We start from the raw sequence: 18,178 nt of genomic DNA, 5'->3' as shown, positions 1-18,178 counted from the left end.
ACCATATTTTTTGCTCTATAAGACTCACTTTTTCCCACCTAAAAAGTAAGGGGAAATGTGTGTGCGTCTTATGGAGCGAATGCAGGCTGCGCAGCTATCCCAGAAGCCAGAACAGCAAGAGGGATTGCTGCTTTCACTGCGCAGCAATCCCTCTTGCTGTTCTGGCCTCTGAGATTCAGAATATTTTTTTCCTTGGTTTTCCTCCTCCAAAAACTAGGTGCGTCTTGTGGTCTGGTGCGTCTTAAGAGAGCGAAAAATACGATGCAACTTCCGTCATCCCTGGCAACTAGCCATGCTTGCTAGGGCTGATGGGAGTTGTAATTAATCAACATCTGGAAGGCCAAAGTTTTCTGACTCCTGAGTTAGGCTGTGTTCAGTTTTAGAACTCCCCAAAGCATCACCAGCTTACAATTATGTTTCAGAAGGAGGGTATTAGGCTTCTACCTATATCACTGAGTAAGATGACAGCAATTATTAGACAGTAATATTTGCTATTAAAAAGTACATCAGTCTGCAGCATTGTACAGTAAATAGAAGTTTTATTCTCTCCCAGCTCTGCAAGATTAGCACTGCCAACAGTCAGAGATCAGCTTATGATACAAGGAATTAGTAACTATTTACAATTTACAGGAGTGTAAATTTATTCCCCACAAAATATAAGTACAAAAGCTAGGAATAAATAAATGAGGTACTGCAATTTGGATTCATTATAAAGCAAGTGCTTGAAAGAAATTTGCCTTTAGCAAACAATCAAGAGATCAAATTGTGAGGGAGGGGGAAAAGTCGAAACAGGTTTAATTTACCAAGAACATCACCAAGGCCTCCTACCCACCCAAAGTATATTGCACAATTATTTCAGACGATAAAACTGTTAAAAATAAATAGGGCAGTCAAACCATTAATTCTTCAGAGAGATCTTGTGAGATTTGTATTGCAGTGAGGCAAAACATTTATTAAAAAATATTCTAAACCAAAATAGAAAACTGTGTTCAATATAAGCACTCCATCACCGCATAAGACAATCTTTCAAGACAACTGTTTGATTACATTCATGCCCAGCCCACAACCCATCATTGTTCTTAATTTTGCTCATTTCACATGGGGCAATGAATAGTAGTTCTTCTCCTGTCCCTTCTTCATAGAGCTAGTATGGAGATATGATCAGATTTCAAAGAGGCGTCATCTGCTACAAAGTGCATGTGCTGCAAGTTCTTCAAGTGGACGATCGCAGCCAGGACTGGAAGGGAGGGATGATGTGAAAAAATTAAAAAGTGCAAGTAAAAGCAAAGCAACAAACTAATTTACGATACAGAAAGACATAATAGGTTTAAGAGGCAAGTTGAAAACCAACTACCCCACAGTTTAAAAAAGCAGTTTACTTGTGTGTGTTGCTTAATACAATTCAATATTACACATTTGGCCCACCAGCCAGATCCAGTCCACTCCCCTCCCCCCCTTAGTAAGTGAATGAAAAAGGCACAATGGCACGACAGAAAGACTGCAAGGGTCTTGGCTAGGCAGCAGGCACAATGTACTATGGGGCATGGAGCAATATATCCAGAACAGTGGATGCAGGGAAGACACACACTCTATCTATCTATCTATCTATCTATCTATCTATCTATCTATCCTGTTGTTGTAGATGTTGTTACTACTCCTACTACTACTACTATATGCATATGTATCCCTTATAAGTTCAGTTTTATTTCAGCTAAAATATGGGGTTGAGATATCTTCGAAACAGCTTTTCCTTTGGCTCACTTGACCTCACAGGTGATTTTAATGTTTTGTCGCTTTAGTCTACCCTGAAATGGCCAACGTGGCTGATCACATTTCATTCACAAGAGCTTCATATTATCTTGAGTAATTTCCATGTATAAATATAGTGAAGCATATATATGGTCAAAATAATTTGTCCTCTGCAAGTTCCTTGGCTTCTGTAATCTAAGTTAAATAAATTTGTATTTCCAAAACGAACTTCTACATAATCACATTTTGTACGCTTTATTTTGGATCATTATTTAAATTCTGAAGAACCTAGATTTATGTGGGAATTCAGTAGTTGGGGGGCTATGCAAAGTAGAGCATGTAAAAATACAGAGGATAAACTTCCCACTTCTACAGCACTGGGACTTTCTGCAGACAGCTTGCTTCATATTTTCAGAATTCCTTTCAAAGCAATTCATTACTTGATTTTTAGCTTCTTGTGAATTCAGTTCTATGCCAGATTTCAAAACAGATGTAGAATTCACAGGCAGCTAAAAAAAAGGGGGACAACTAGCCCTTCCTGACAGTTGTAAACGACTAGTGCAATCAATTTTGAATAATAAACCTATTACTGATTTTTGTGACTCAGAACTTAAGTTTTCCATTCCTTATTACATTTTGAGCATTGAAGTGAAAACTGGCATTAAAATATTTAGGCAAATAAAGGTCAAACTAAACATGACACTGGAAAAGTGCAACAGGGTACTGCTGTTGTTATTAAAATACAATAAAATATGCTGGGAGATCCAATCCAATATACTACATGTAGTTTGGTCTGCAGTATATCAGCAATTAGTACACAAGGTAAAGTGAGCCAAAGTCAGTGCAATTTGTATCATAATCTTATATTGTTCTAATCTTATGCATCAGATGTGTGAAGCTGCGAGCATGTTCTTCAAAATAATCTCAAATTGGTCCAAGATCAGAAAAAAATGTTATGGGATTAAGAAGTCCTCTTTACAAGTGCTTGCCTTGCAAAATAATTTTGGTAAGAACAAGTGTTCGGCATGCTTGTTAGTGGGAGAGACTAGTTATTACTGGGTGGTAGCCAAAACTTGTCATACTTACTTAAGTCTACAGATTTCAGTGGGTTTACTCTGTACATCTAACAGTGGCTATCACTCACTATTATTAACAAACATTGTAGGTACTAGGCAAAACCAAATATTGTATGTACCAGGCAACACTCACCCACATGCTAACTAAAAGCACTGATTGATGGCTTATTCAGAAGATGCCACTGCGAGGTGAAGTGAACTAGAAAGCCAGGAAAAGAACAGCTTAGTGGGTTACTGTGTTAATAAAAGCAATGTGAGTTTAGACATGTTAGACATCTATTTCCACACTGTCAAACTTGTGGACATAGCAAGTGAGATGCCAGTGATTAGCCTTGTCATTTCTCTGCTCTGTACAGAGTTTGACATATGGGTGAAGGGTAAAAACAGCAATGGCAGCTAGCATTGGCACTGCTCTCCAGGGTAAACTCGAGCCAAGTGTTGCCCGCTTCATGCAATGCACATGCACAATCCATGAACCTGCAGAAGTTTGCTTTTAAGCCTAGGATTGTTGTTTCTTGCTACTTTTTCCTTCAGGTGGCTCAGACAAAGGTCTACTAATTTCTACTAAATGTATCAAAATAGGACTCCAGGGTAGGAACACATGGGACTTTATTTTGACAGACATAACATGAAATATTGGGCCTGGTACAGTGGCACCTCTGGTTACGAACTTAATTCGATCCGGAGGTCCATTCTTAAGCTGAAACCGTTCTTATCCTGAGGCGCACTTTCGCTAATGGCGCCTCCTGCTGCGTGCGTGCCTCTGGCGCATGATTTTCGTTCGCATCCTGGGGCAAAGTTTGCAACCAGGAGCAGCTACTTACAGGTTAGCAGAGCTCATAACCAGAAGTGTTCATAACCAGAAGCGTTCGTAACCAGAGGTACCACTGTATTCTATTTCCCCCATCTCATCTAATAGCATGCAAAATTATAGAGCCAACAGAAAAGCAGAAGTATTAGTATGTATTAAGGCAGGATATGAAAGTAGCCAAACAGGAAAACCAACTGATGACAATGTTTCAATTTTCAAACAGAATCCTACAAAATATAGTGTGCTACCGCTCGAATAGTTTCCCCATAAAACTGAATTGTACAGAATTTTAAGTCCTTTCTGTTTCCTCTACTTTGTACCTTTGTCATGGTCTTCAAATGGTACTCAGACACAGTTTTAGAACAAAACAATGGTAGCCACAAAAGGTAAATAATTTTGAATGGGATGCTGGCAAACTATTAAGTTTATTTCATATTTATTTCCCATCACATATAACTGCTGCTTAAATTGTGAGCTGAAAATGTAGAAAAGGGGAGAAACCCCATTTAAGCTGTTTTGCTCTGGGATCAATGTATTTTGTGAGCAAAAACAGATAGCATCCTCCTCTGAGCAAACAAAAAGAAGAAAAAGAGAAAGAATTGACAACCATTCATGTGTCCAAGATCCATGAATGTATCTTGGTTTTATATGGCAAATTTTCCCTTCAGCAATTCCTACATTGAACCCTAGTGTTTAATAATAAAACAGAATGATAAACATAATGCCTGGAAAGTCCTATGAATGTGGACGTTTATCACCTTCCTAAGCGGAGATCAATATTATAGGATTTATTAAATTACTTTAATTGAAAAGCATCTTCTTTTCAACATCACAGTTCCCAAGGTGACATGTTAAGTAGGCTTTTGCATAGATGAGTAAAACTGTTGCGGACTTCTTCCATATTAACACTGACATTTTATAGGTTTCCCTGACTTGTAGTTGTAGTCCAACTGGAAGACAGATATATCAAGCAAAGTGCTGGTGTAGACATAACAGGAGATTTTTTTGTCATCACAATCAGCAAAGATGCACTCAGGGTCTTCCAACATTAAGGTGTTTATTGCTGCCACTAAGAGTTTCCCTGCCCTGTGTGAAATCCTTACTTCCATATACAAAATCCTTCTGCGGGAAAGTTAAGTGACCAAAGAACTTTAATGTTAAGACACACCTGAGAAGCTACTTTTATTTAGTATCTTACTATGGCTTACCAATGCCCGTGCATCTTCTCGTTCCAAGATCTTCTGTGCTTGGTCAGCAGGGAATTTCAGCACTGTGGTTATAACCTTTGCCATTGTCTGAAGAAGAGGTGAACAAAGTAATGGGCATTGATTTATAAAAGCACTGTATTTTTTGTAGTCCTTATGAAAGCATAGGAATGCATAAAGAATACTTGTGTCTTTCATAAAAATCTGTGGCAACCTAAGGCTAAGACTTTAAAATAAATGCACTACATTAAAAGCTAAGAGTCTGCAATCCAACATCACCAGCGACTTAAAATTCCCCAAGTGCTTTTGGCCAGAATAAATGATACAGAAATGGATTCCAAACGATCAGATTTAAAATAAGGCTGAGTACAAGTTCAAAACAACAATAAATTCAGTATTCCATCATTTAAGGCTTCAATGTTTTTGAAATAGTTGGTTGCAGATAAAGTCCAGATAAAGCCTATATTTACTCATATGCTATCCACTGAAAACAAAGTTCAACTTAAAAGGAAGGCTCTTAACATTCTTTCCCAACTGCTATTTCTTGGAAGGAGAAAAATAATAATGTAGTATAGATGGCCTCATAGCAAGAAACAGTTTCATGAGTAAGAATGTGCTGGTGACTCTGCTATATGGTATTATTTGCTGAAGTATTATTTGTTTTATTTGTAAGTGAAAAACAGCTTCTAACCACAGCAGAATTAAAAGAAATTAAAAATTTTTAATAAAAAAAGATCTAAGAAGATGGTGACTGAACTATGTTGCGGCGTGATTTGTTATCTGAAATTTTAACTCCAGCAGGGCAGTGCTGTTTTCCAATGGAGAGCGTTGCTGCCGCTTGCTGAGAGGGAGACGACTGCAGTGTGGAGAGCTCAGCGCAGTGCAAGCACAACAGCAGGAACATCATATTGGCTCTGGTGCTGCACTGCTCAGTCCTCACCCTCTTGGTAAAGGGGAGTGGTTGTGGGTGGGAGCCCGAGCTCCGCCCCTAGCAGGGGGCGTTAGCCCCCTGTCTCCTCCACTCACCTGGCTGGCACCCACCAACCAGGTGCCTCCGAGGGGGCGTTTACAGCAACCTTTATGCTGTGGCGCCAGCTCCTCCTCGGCCTCATTCTTCTCTCGCCTATGCCTTCAATTTTTGGGTATTCCGTTAAAGGAATCTGGCGGTCGTGTACTCTGTCCGATGCCTGCTTGGCGGGAGGCCATGGCACGACCCTCGGTGACATCAGGGGAGAGCCTATAGTTGGATTAGCATCAACAGGCTCCACCTACTGGTGAATAAACCCCCTTGTTTTAGACATCCAATGCCTAAGCCAATACCTTTTCACTGCTGTAATCAATAAAGTTGTGGCCTTTTCTTGCCCATTATATATAACGTGTCCTTGTGTATTCATTCCACTTTGCGGGGGTTGGGTCCTCGAACCACAAGTGGCATGCTGATAGCAACCCAGGTGCACAATGGCCCCCTGCCTGTGCTGCCCCACTCTCCACACTATGTTAATGAATTTACTGCTGCCCATTATTTCTCCCAGCCCATGCAAACTGATTGTGACCGAAGGTTGGGAACTTGCTGAAAGATGTAGCGGAAGGTTTAAACCTAAATCAGATTCAGGGATAGTTAAGAGACAAAACTGCAGGGAAGGTGGTCTGGAATCTCACTTGGAAGGGGATGGGGGACAGGAAGGAGCTATGGTTCCATGGGGGAGAGGGAAATGAAGTTTGCGGGGAAACAGGGTTACATGAGTCCCACATCACAGGAGGAAGAGGGCTGGCATATGAGTATTTGTAAGGTTGAGGACAATAGCTCCATCACATTTGCAAAGAGGAGCCTATGAAACCTAAAGAAGGAGTGGACAGACTTGGGGCCTACTTTTATGCTAGCTAGAACCTTGAGATCAACCAAGCAGAGGCAGGTACAAAATAGCAGCTCAGCCAGTTGGACACAAACATATTATATATACATATACCTGTGCCTCTGAGTGCATGTTCAGCTCATAAATTTACCAATGCCAAAAGCAAGTAGCAAGTCCTTTCACATAAAAGTCTGTTCCTGTTCCTTGCTCCTGTCCAGTATTCTTTTTCAGCAAGCTAATTTGGGGAGGGGGGATTTTTAGCTGTTGCTATTGTTATGACGCAGGTGGCACTGTGGGTAAAACCTCAGTGCCTAGGACTTGCCGATCGTATGGTCCTGCCCACCTAGCAGTTCGAAAGCACCCCTAAGTGCAAGTAGATAAACAGGTACCGCTTTATAGCGGGAAGGTAAACGGCGTTTCCGTGTGCTGCGCTGGTGCTGGCTCTCCAGAGCCGCTTCGTCACACTGGCCACGTGACCCAGAAGTGTCTCCAGACAGTGCTGGCCCCCGGCCTCTTAAGTGAGATGGGCGCACAACCCTAGAGTCGGACACGACTGGCCCGTACAGGCAGGGATACCTTTACCTTTTTATTGTTATGACAATCGGGAGTTGGAAACTCCTGCAAATCTACTGCAAACTGCCCACCCTGGCCTATGGAGTGTAATATCCACTGAGGGTGGTCCTGTTTGAAAGTATTATTTAGTTAGGAGATTTATAACCTACCCTTCATCAATTTTGAAACCAGGATGGGGTACAACTAAACAACTTTAATAACCAATTCCACACATTAATGATGAAACACTAAAACAAACCCATCATAAATAGGATATACTCTGTGTCACACCATCTTGCTTCTATCCAAGGTAGATGTGAGCAAGAATGGGCTCATCCCGTGTTAGTGTTTTCAGAACTCACAGGGTTAAAGAGTTCTGTGTGACGTCCCTCAATTCCTGTCGCGTGACTCTGAAAGAGGGAGGAGTTGTTCCTCACTGTTCCGTCTCTGCTTCCGAGGGAGACGGTAGCCATGGCTGCTAGCAGCCCAGGAGAATCTGAGAAATGCTGAGCTGCAAATATTCTGCTGTAATAAAAGGCTAATAAATGGACACACAAGTGCCTGATGTGTTTGCCTGGATCTAAGCAACAAGCAACCGTTTTTTCCACTTTGTTTTTACTCTGCAAGGCGTGACGGAGTGGAGCAGATCGGCGCAGCTTGGCTGAGGAGCGTGCCGGACCGCTATAAGCTGCACCTAATTGGGGTCGTAAACCAATTAGTCACGCTTAATTATTCTAAGATCCCGTAGCTTAATAATACTACAACCCGTGCAGTTCTTCTTCTTCCTCGAAGTGACTGTTAACTTAATAAACATGTGCCTTGAATATGGGGGATACCTTTGTCTCACGACCCATCATGTACTCGAACAACACCTTCCTTAAGTATTCAAACTCCGTCGGTTCTCCAAAAAGAGAGACATCTGAATGGCAGAGGTTCCCATCTGCACAGACAAGAGACAGTGTTTTATACAATTGCATTTTACACAGATGTGCTACAATCAGTATGCTCATCTCTCTTGACCAAACTGTAACATACAGACATAATGATTGTCACTTACCCGGATTATACTGCTTTTGTAAAGAGCATTTTACATTTTAACAAGAGGATTAAGCGGCTAGTTCTTAACTCTTGCCTCTGTACTCAAGACACTAACTTACCCTCTCCTTCAAATATATCGCCAGGCAGAGGCAGACGACTATTGTTCAAGCCCCTTCCTGGTAGCATGCTTGTGCCTCAGTGGGAAAGATATATCTTCCAGTCCCTGAACTGTTTCTGTCCCAGCTGGTCAGTAAGAATTACTATTTAGCTTAAAGAATCAACATCTGAATTCAAACCCGCCCCCATCCCATTTTTCTTTTGTGTCATGTCTTTTAGATTGTAAGCCTGAGGGAAAGGACTGTCTTGTTTGAACTGATTTATGTAAGCCGCTCTGGGAGATTTCAGCTGAAAAGCAGAGTACAAATGCGCTAAACAAACAAACCCTTCACAAGTAGGATCGGTTGAGTACACAAACCTCCTAACCCTAAGCGCTATCCCTTCCAGAGATTCATGATTGCCTTTTCCTCTCCAATGGCCAACAGCTCCTGCCTGATTTTAGAAGTAACTGCCAAAACAATGGAAAGTATAGGAATCAGGATAAATCCTTTAAGGTAGCACCAGGGAACCTTAGACCTAGCACAGTACCCAAGTTGTCCTGCAAGGCCGTAGCCCACAATGCCCCTCCTCACCTGCCCAACATCATATGTAACATCAGGTGTCAGGCAAACATGGACATGGCTACAAAGGAAGAATAAGGAGTTCAAAGGTTGCTTCTCATTGTCCCTTGGTAAGTAGGGCTGATTGGATCAGACAGGGAGATCCACTGAGATCAGTTGCACTAGGGAGTTCCCAACAGGAGCTCCTTAATACAGCAGAAGAGGCTCGCTTTCTCTGTTTGGAGGAAGTGGTTTCTCTCCAAAGAGAAAAAGGTTCTAGTTGAAGGAAGCAGTTTGATCCAAACCTCCCACTCCAAAGGGAATTCAAAGGAGCTCCATGTAACCACAATCACTTCACCAGTCATTACAAAAAGCTCTTTTGAAGGTGTGCTCCCCAAGCACCAATTTGGACAGGTGCCATTCACATGACGTCATTATGTTGTCAGGTGATTCTGTCCACCTGTTTGTGTGGGACGCACTCCTGGGGAAGGTGAGAAACCTGCATTATCAAATTCTGTGTAACCACAGAGGGTAGGGGCCAACTGGGGCTCTAGGCAACCAGATCTAACCATCTTACAGGATCTCTTGTATCGCCATGACCACATTTTTATCAAGGATCAATATTCTACAAGGCTGCCATCTAGACTACAAACATGCATGCTCTCTCTCTCAGCAAATCTGGCTCCACCAGCCTGGAAAAGCCATCTCATTGGACCACCATCACCTCACTGCTTTGGAATTTAAAGCCTTCTTTTGTAGAACTGTGCTACCTGTATCAAGTCATTTGCATCTTTGGCTGCTGCTTATTACAACTTGATCCTTTACTCCACTGCCCCACCCCCAACATGGAGATATGACAGTTTAGAAAGCAAACCCCACAGGACCCAGAGACCCTTTGAGACAACTGTGTGTGAGTGCGCAGGCATGTCCAAGTTTTACATCAAATGTTGAAGGACAAGGCTGGGAAAATATTTGCAATATATTGTATTAACTAAATTCTTACAAGTGTTTCTCCTAAGACTTCTAATCTAATCCTGTTTATGTTTCTTAGCAACATTGTTTTCATAAAAATTCTGCATGGTAACTGATATCTTAAAATGTTTTCTTCATAAAAACACAATATAAAAAGCAGAAGCATTCTAAGTATGCCATTAGACTAGCTTTCAGAGGGTAAGAGGAAAATATCTACATTCTTGGAGATTAAGCCGTGACTCTTGTTTTTCCATTTATGTTCACTTAAACTAAAAGTCCAAAAGTAGCAGATTTTACTTTCCTAGTTAGGTGTGGATTTTAACTTTTTATGCACAAACATAATTGCTGGTGGAATTCAGCAAACACTCGTGGCTACCACTGGAAATCCCTTGCTAAAACCCTCCAGGATGAGACTGCAGTATGAAAACACCTACAGCCCAACTCTCAATCATACTGTATTTGTACTTTGGCTTGCTGACATTGCAGCAGGCATCATTAATCCCAATATTTGAGGAGATCTAAAACATGTCTTCAATACCTGATTTCTGGAAAGTATGAACTACGCATGTATCAAAATGTTAGCTACTGATTATACCTTAATTTTGATATTCTCTATGTTGCTCACATGCACACATAAATACATGTGGCAAACATGCTTACATGTCACACTCATTTTCCATGAAGTAAAATTATACTAAAGGACAAAAAAAATTAAAATTAAAGAATAAACCATAATCTGCATCAGGAACTGCATTACTGCAACACATGTCTATTTACGGCTTTGAAGGTCTAGTCGTCAGGGTATGTAAGCAATTGGAATGAAAATGACTGAAAATATGAACTATGTTCTATTTGTGATTTCAATGTAGCAATTTTTCCACAAGGGAATACTTATATATATTGCATGTGATCCATGAGGTGGACATTGTAACGCAACTAATCTTACATTTACAGGTCATGCAAAATCACTTCATTTTTTAAAAATATGCATTTGTGTAAAAAGATTCCTAACTGCCCTACTGAACAATATTTCAGCGTAACATCTTTCATCTGATATATGCAAACTTTTAGGGTCAACTGTACAGGAAGGGGTCTAGATACATGGCAAAATCTGTATAGCTCAGTTTGACGCAAATGAGCAAAGTGGCATGGAACTGAGAGACTATTAACAAGTGTTAACAAGGCCTTCCATAGCTGACACACAACCATAAAAGTCTGAAGACTAACTTTTGGCCTTAAATTTATCTATCACCCTAAATTTTGTTAGCTCAGTGGGGTTTACTCCCAGGTACTCTTGTACATATATTTGCAGCCCTAGTTAGGTTTGCAAGTATTCTCTTAGGCTTTATTCTGTAGCTCAGTGCCAAGACAAACATTCCTCACCTCTGTAAGGCGATGCAACTGTTGTGACATACATATTCTTCTCGTAATTTTTCAACCGGTCTTGTAGTGTATGAATCTAAGAATAAAGTGATGGATGAGGAGGATAAAACAAACATAACGGAGATGACTCGGAATATGTTTCAACTTTGAGGTGTATTGAATGTACGAGAAAGCAGTTACCAAACTGTGTCCATCTGTCCCCACCCACTACTGGTGACAACTCAGGGTGTTAAATATTATCTCTCTATCTATCTCACTTAAACTTACCATGTAAATATTTGTTAGTGTGCATTAGACATGTAAAGGGACGCGGGTGGCATTATAATAATAATGTGCTCCTAAGGAATAATCATGGGATGCGGGTGGCACTGTGGGTTAAACCACAGAGCCTAGGGCTTGCTGATCAGAAGTTTGGCGGTTCGAATCCCCGCGATGGGGTGAGCTCCCATTGCTCGGTCCCTGCTCCTGCAAACCTAGCAGTTCGAAAGCACGTCAAGGTGCAAGTAGATAAATAGGTACTGCTCTGGCGGGAAGGTAAACAGCGTTTCTGTGCACTGCTCTGGTTCACCAGAAGCGGCTTAGTCATGCTGGCCACATGACCCGTAAGCTGTAAGCTGGCTCCCTCGGCCAATAAAGCAAGATGAGCGTCGCAACCCCAGAGTCGGCCATGACTAATGATCAGGGGTCCCTTTACCTTTACCTACTAGACATGTTGGGAAATATTAGCAAAGATTAGGGTTTTCTGTCTGCCTTTCTTTCTGTCTAATTTAAGATCTGATAAAAGTAGACCTGGCCACAAGTCTCCTCGGAAGCAGAGAGGGGCTGGCCAGCACTATACTGACCATTGTCCAAACTGTCCTCTCATCTGGTATGAGTACTTGTTATCTGACTACTTCAGTTTCATAGTCTTACTGGTTTTTTTCTGTTTGCAGAAAGAGCGTTTTTTCTTGATTGCAACCGACGAGTGGTTCTGTTCTGAATTGAGTGATTACACATGGGAGTGTTGCTTTGGATCAAAGCATTGCCTCTGGCTTGGCTGATAAGAACAGAACCAGCTACATGTGGTGGGGTAAACCATGGCTGGATTCACCCCAAAGTGGAGGACATCAAAGATCATATTCCTTTGGGGTCACCACTTGGGGGACACACAGACAGAGGTGCTTCCCACTGTGGGTTAGAAATTGGAATGGTACAAGAGAAATAGGCATGTCACCTTGACCCAAGATGTTACTGTTGGTATATAAAGCCCTCAGTAGCTTGGAACCCGTTTCCTTGAACAAATGCTTTATGCATATACTCCCTCTCTATTAATATCAGACAGTCCCCTTTATTCTACCCTTTTCAGCACTTGCTAAAAACTTTTTAAATCTTTTTTTTTTTTGTTTTACCTAGAAATATAGTTTTATTATGTATGCTTGTTCTTAAATTCTGTTGATTTTATCTGTATTTTGATAATTGAATTATGCATACTTCCTTTATTTTTTGTTACATTTATATCCCATCTTTCCTCTGAGGAGCTCAAGGTGCTTTACAAAGTCATCCTCCTCCCAATTTTATCCTCATAACAACCATGTGAGGTAGGGTAGGCTGAGAATGAGTAACTGACTATAACACTCAAGTAGGTTTGAAATACAGTCAAACCTTGGTTCCCAAATGCCTCCATTTTGGAGCGTTTCGGCTCCTGAACGCTGAAAACCCAGAAGTAATTGTTCCAGTTTTCGAACGTTTTTTGGAAGCTGAATGTTCGACGCAGCTTCGGCTTGAGTGCAGGAAGGCCCTGCAGCCAATTGGAAGGCACACCTTGGTTGTCAAACATTTTGGAAGCCAAACGGGCTTCTGGAACAGATTATGTTTGGCAACCGAGGTTTGACTGTAGAGTCAAAGGTTATTTGAGCTTGGTTTTGATTGTTGCAAACTGATTCCTTTTAGGGCTTTAGTGTGTCAAACTTTTAACAGCCTGGTAATGATGAGCAGACCGAATCTGTGTTTAACAGCACTATACTACGCATGTTTACTCAAAAGTATGTTCAATAAGATGGGACGCGGGTGGCGCTGTGGGTTAAACCACAGAGCCTAGGACTTGCCGATCAGAAGGTCAGCGGTTCGAATCCCCGTGATGGGGTGAGCTCCCGTTGCTCGGTCCCTGCTCCTGTCAACCTAGCAGTTCAAAAGCACGTCAAAGTGCAAGTAGATAAATAGGTACTGCTCCGGCGAGAAGGTAAACGGTGTTTCCGTGCGCTGCTCTGGTTCGCCAGAAGCAGCTTAGTCATGCTGGCCATATGACCCGGAAGCTGTCTGTGGACAAACGCTGGCTCCCTCGGCCAATAAAGCGAGATGAGCGCCGCAACCCCAGAGTCGGTCACGACTGGACCTAACAGTCAGGGGTCCCTTTACCTTTACCTAAGTTCAATAAGGCCTACTTCCATGAAATGGGATATAGGGTTGCAGCCTAGGTAGCCTTTTATAACCTTTTCAAATTATACCTAGAAAATGCTTTAATGTACCCAAGAGCTAAAGTTCCTTCCTTTTTTTTATCAGATTCTTACCTGTTCTATGAATTCCTGTTCTTTCAGCTTTGAATCACTGACAAGAGTTGTCTTCTGGGCTAGCTGGGCCTGAAACACAACCAGAAACATATATGAAAATGTGCACTACAAACACTTAATTTATTACTTTTCATCAAAATTGTAAACAGCATCAAAGGAAAAATTGACATTATGCTAGTGGTAAAGATGAAGCCAATCTTACCTGAAGTTCAGCTATTGTTACCTAAAACAGAAAAATGAACATTTAATAAAATGCATTTGCTTCATACCCTGCCAAATAAAACAAAAAGCACTGCAGGAAATTTTTCATCCATATGAATTGCCATTAATTCCTGATTAACTCTCCATTATCTATTTCTCTGATTCATAATCTTATTGCAAAATCTGAGATGGTATATATTACTATTTGGTACAAAGAAATTTGTCCTGCAATTTTTTTATCACATAAAAGCAGTTTTGAGGAGCACAAATAATTAAAATAGCTTAGTCACACCCAAAATACAGCTTGAAATAAATCTAAGTGGTACAAAGAAACTATTCAAACGAGAGACTTAAGTAACTATTAAATGAATTCCTAAATAAGTAATATACATGTTTTCTTGTGAACAATTTGCTTTCATCATAATCTCTATTAGTTGAGAGCCATGAAGACTGGGTTTTTTCCCACGGTCATTACATGAACTTACAGCCCATTTTAAATTAATGACACAGGAGGGTACATAAATGGCTGCAAAAGGACATTATCAAAGAAACTACAAACTTTGGTTAAATTGTGACACTAAATTGTAATCCCACTATTCAAAAGGATAAAATACAACATATATAATATATGGGTAAAGGGCAATCTGAACACGCAGTTTCAAATGTGAGCAATAAAAGGTGTGAAATATTTTTTCCACCCCAGGATGCCGACTCTCGTCTTAGGAGATGAGGGTTTCAACCAAACGATTGAGGGGTGGGGCGGGTTAGGCACATACAGAACTTGATTTTTATTTGCATGTTAGGAGATGGTCCCAAAGCTATTCATTCTCTCTGCACTACTATAGCAGGTGGTATGTGATCCCAGTTCATAGGCAATAATTAGCCTGCAGCACTTGACACATTGGTTGTAGCTCCAGGGCTTTTACGCTCTCCATTTAGGGTGATTGAACCCTGGATTTCGACAGCCGAACAGTGAACTCGCAGCATAAAATAGCTGGATGAATGGCTTCTCAGACATGGCAATGCTGTCATGTACTTATCCATCCCTATGGAACTGACATACTTATGGTAAGCAAACTCCAAGCCAATCTGCAAGCTTGCGCCACCGAACCCTCCAATTCTGACTGTAGCATTTTCTGGGAATAGAGCACCATCAGTTGTCGGGAGCAGGTGGGGCTGGAATCCTGCTCCTTACTAGCACCTCCAGATGATGTGGTCCTCAGCACCTGAACGGACCATGTTAGCCTTCATATCCACAGCTAGCTGCACGTATGTGATGTGGTTCTAATCACATGCGTGACCAAAGTGCTTGGGTGGTATTCAACTATGTCTTACTCAGGGTAGACCCACTGAAATTAATCAACCTAATTTACAGTTATATTCATTAAATTCAATGGGTCAACTCTGAGTATAGCTTCATTGAATGCTGTCGCTTATTTCCCAATCTCTCTAATTTCAAAGGAAACCAAGTGCAACTAACTTAGTCTTGAACCAACTGTATATATGACTAACTGATTTACTACTGAAATAAAACTAAGATATCTAAGAATAGATCAGTTTCCACAATTAATATTATTTGCCTCTGTAGCATAGAACAGCAATTGCTTCAAACGTGAGAGACAACTGTGGCAATAAAAGATAAAAAACAGCCAAGCCCCTTTACCAATGAAGGTAAACTAAGATACAAGCTAAGAACCACAATAAATTCCTAAGTAAAAATTTGTAAAATAATGTTTTCTAACTTACTTCACCACTGTTCCAGCTTTCTTCATCTGCCAGTCTTTGTTTGTACTCCTCCTGCAATTTCTCCAGCTGGTTCTGAAGCTCATTTACTTTTTCTGTCATTTCTTCTTCTCGAGTCTTCAGAACAAAATAAATAAATAAAACCATTACTTTATATACTTCACAATTAGGAGACAATCTGGCTTCCATCAGCTTTAGCTACAAGAACTTTAGCTGCGAAAGTACTGAATTATACATGAATACTGGATGAAACTGCACTCTGACTTTTAGAAACGCAAAAACAAGCAATACCATATATACCTCAAGGATTTCTTCGTACTTTTTCACTGTCCTTTGTAGGTCATCATCTTTTTCTAGCAACTTTTTATGTAACTGAGTTATCTCTGCGTGATGACTTTCTATGAGTTCAGATTCAACCTCTTGAGCTTTACCTGTGAAAAATGGTCAACGGTGTTTATATATTTTAACTGGGATGCTATTTTAATTGAATTAGCAGGAATACATTCTAGATACATTCAAAAAAATGAATACTACAGTAAAAGAAGAAACTCTAAAGAAGAATCATTAAAAAAACGCTATTAGAATCTAATGAGATGTCGACATGTCAAAACATAATTGATAACATATTCCTTTTCTTATTTTGGCATACAAGGTGTCTTCTTTCACACTAGAGTAGGTTGGGTCAAACAAGCCAGTATCATGTTAAAATCTGTAGGCAAGATTATGCTTTGAGTAGTAAGCAATGAATTAAACTTCACTCAAAGGTTTTACTGCTTATCTATCACCTCTTCTTTCTCTACTTTTATTTTTTACAGCTATTAGAACAGTTGGAACTCCCCACTCCTATACAGAGCCATTGAATGCCTAATTCTTACTAAAAAACTACACAGATGTTATGGTACTTTCAAACTATCTGAAATTCACACTTGTTAACTTATTGATACAATTTATTATCAGATATATATGAAAAATTAATATATTTTACATTAAATTTATGGGTTTGTGTTAATACATACAGTAGTATAAATTCCAAAAGATACAGTATTACATGAACATTCGAATCTAGGGCTAGAATAGAGGGGAATTCAAGGCTTGTTATCATGCCCCTGACTGTTCTCTCTATGGGTGTTCTTTCTTCTAAATTGATCTTATAGGAATGGATCTGATGATTGAATTTACAAGAGATATAGCCATTTAAAATCAACACAAGATACTGTTCCAACTCACTGATTGTTTCTTTTACGGCTGTTTCTATTTCTTGGTCCTTTTGTGCCATCTGGGTATTGAATTCCCTCATCAACTGCTTTAATGTGGAGTTGTGCTTCAATTCAATGTCCTCCTGTTCATATCTATAAAGGTACAGCAAAATAATAAGTCCAGATTTTCTAGGGCAGATATGGCAATTCAAAAGTAAAGCAAAAAAGCATATTAATTTCCAACAGAGAGATCTGAGAGCCTGCCCAAGTGTTAAAATAAATGGCTTTCACTAACAGTTTTTCTTTATATTTCTATGGTTATTTGTATGATTGAGACAATAGTTACTGAAAAGAGGGGAAAAATTCATTAAGAAAAATGTTACCAAATAAACTTTTTGTGAAAACGTACTGAGGATAAAATTTCATCTAACAATGATAACTGAAAAATGTGTCCAGATAAGGCTATAAAAAGGAGGATTTGCTCCAGGTGCAGTTTGTACAAATCCAATTAATTTTGTTAGGGTAAATGAAATAATTTAATTACACCATGTAAACATAACCTGAGATTTGACCTGTAAGCTCCTAAGGCTTTTAGGACAATGTAGGACAAAGATGTAGACCCAGGAATCTTCCACTTTGAGGCATGTGAAATGAAACCAGGAAACGACTAATTTTCCAGCTGCTATACAGTCATACCTCGGGTTGCGAATGTGATCTGTGCGGGAGGCACGTTCGCAACCCGCAGTGTTCACAGCCTAAAGCGCAGCGTCTGCGCACGCGCGTAGCACAATTTGGCGCTTCTGTGCATGGCATGACTTCATTTTGTGCTTCTGCACATGCACGAGGATTGAAACCCGGAAGTAACCTGTTCCAGCACTTCCGGGTTCAGCATGGTCCACAACCCGAAAATGCGCAACCCAGAGCGTTCGCAACCCAAGGTATGACTGTAGTTTCCAACTGCATCCAAACCAGGAAATCATTGTTTTCAGCTTTGGAACAAGCCAGAATATTAAATTTGGATAAATGGGAAAGTAGGGTTAGAGACTTCTTGGTTTGATTATTAAAGTGAGACAAAGGAGCTTGTGTACTGAGGGCAGAGTATAAGGTTCACTTGAAGTTTTTTAACTGGAGTTACAATTGCCCAAATGCAGCCAAAGACTAGTTTTCCATATGATTTGCTATGAATTTGAAGGATTT

The 18,178-nt window shown here is 40.3% G+C and overlaps 1 protein-coding gene across 5 annotated transcripts in view; it reads right to left on the bottom strand.

Moving 5' to 3' along the window:
* Window positions 1-519: 519 nt before the first annotated feature.
* GOLGA4 (golgin A4) overlaps window positions 520-18,178 on the bottom strand; it is a 58,164-nt gene continuing 40,505 nt past the window's right edge. For 4 of the 5 annotated variants that reach the window (XM_081834707.1, XM_081834710.1, XM_081834709.1 and 1 more), the window contains 10 exons: window positions 17,013-17,134; window positions 16,086-16,216; window positions 15,789-15,902; window positions 14,044-14,064; window positions 13,842-13,910; window positions 11,296-11,371; window positions 8,083-8,186; window positions 4,845-4,931; window positions 2,959-3,024; window positions 520-1,237 (listed from right to left, as the gene is read on the bottom strand). In XM_081834707.1, the coding sequence (XP_081690833.1) occupies window positions 2,995-3,024; window positions 4,845-4,931; window positions 8,083-8,186; window positions 11,296-11,371; window positions 13,842-13,910; window positions 14,044-14,064; window positions 15,789-15,902; window positions 16,086-16,216; window positions 17,013-17,134 (754 nt within the window). In that variant the 3' untranslated portion in view covers window positions 520-1,237; window positions 2,959-2,994. The remainder of the gene's footprint in view (window positions 1,238-2,958; window positions 3,025-4,844; window positions 4,932-8,082; window positions 8,187-11,295; window positions 11,372-13,841; window positions 13,911-14,043; window positions 14,065-15,788; window positions 15,903-16,085; window positions 16,217-17,012; window positions 17,135-18,178) is intronic. The other variant, XM_081834708.1, reaches the window with a different exon arrangement.

Source organism: Podarcis erhardii (genome assembly GCF_964252035.2).
Source record: "Podarcis erhardii genome assembly, chromosome: 12".
NCBI classification, from domain to species: Eukaryota; Metazoa; Chordata; class Lepidosauria; order Squamata; family Lacertidae; genus Podarcis; species Podarcis erhardii.
This window is presented reverse-complemented; position numbering and strand designations above follow the sequence as displayed.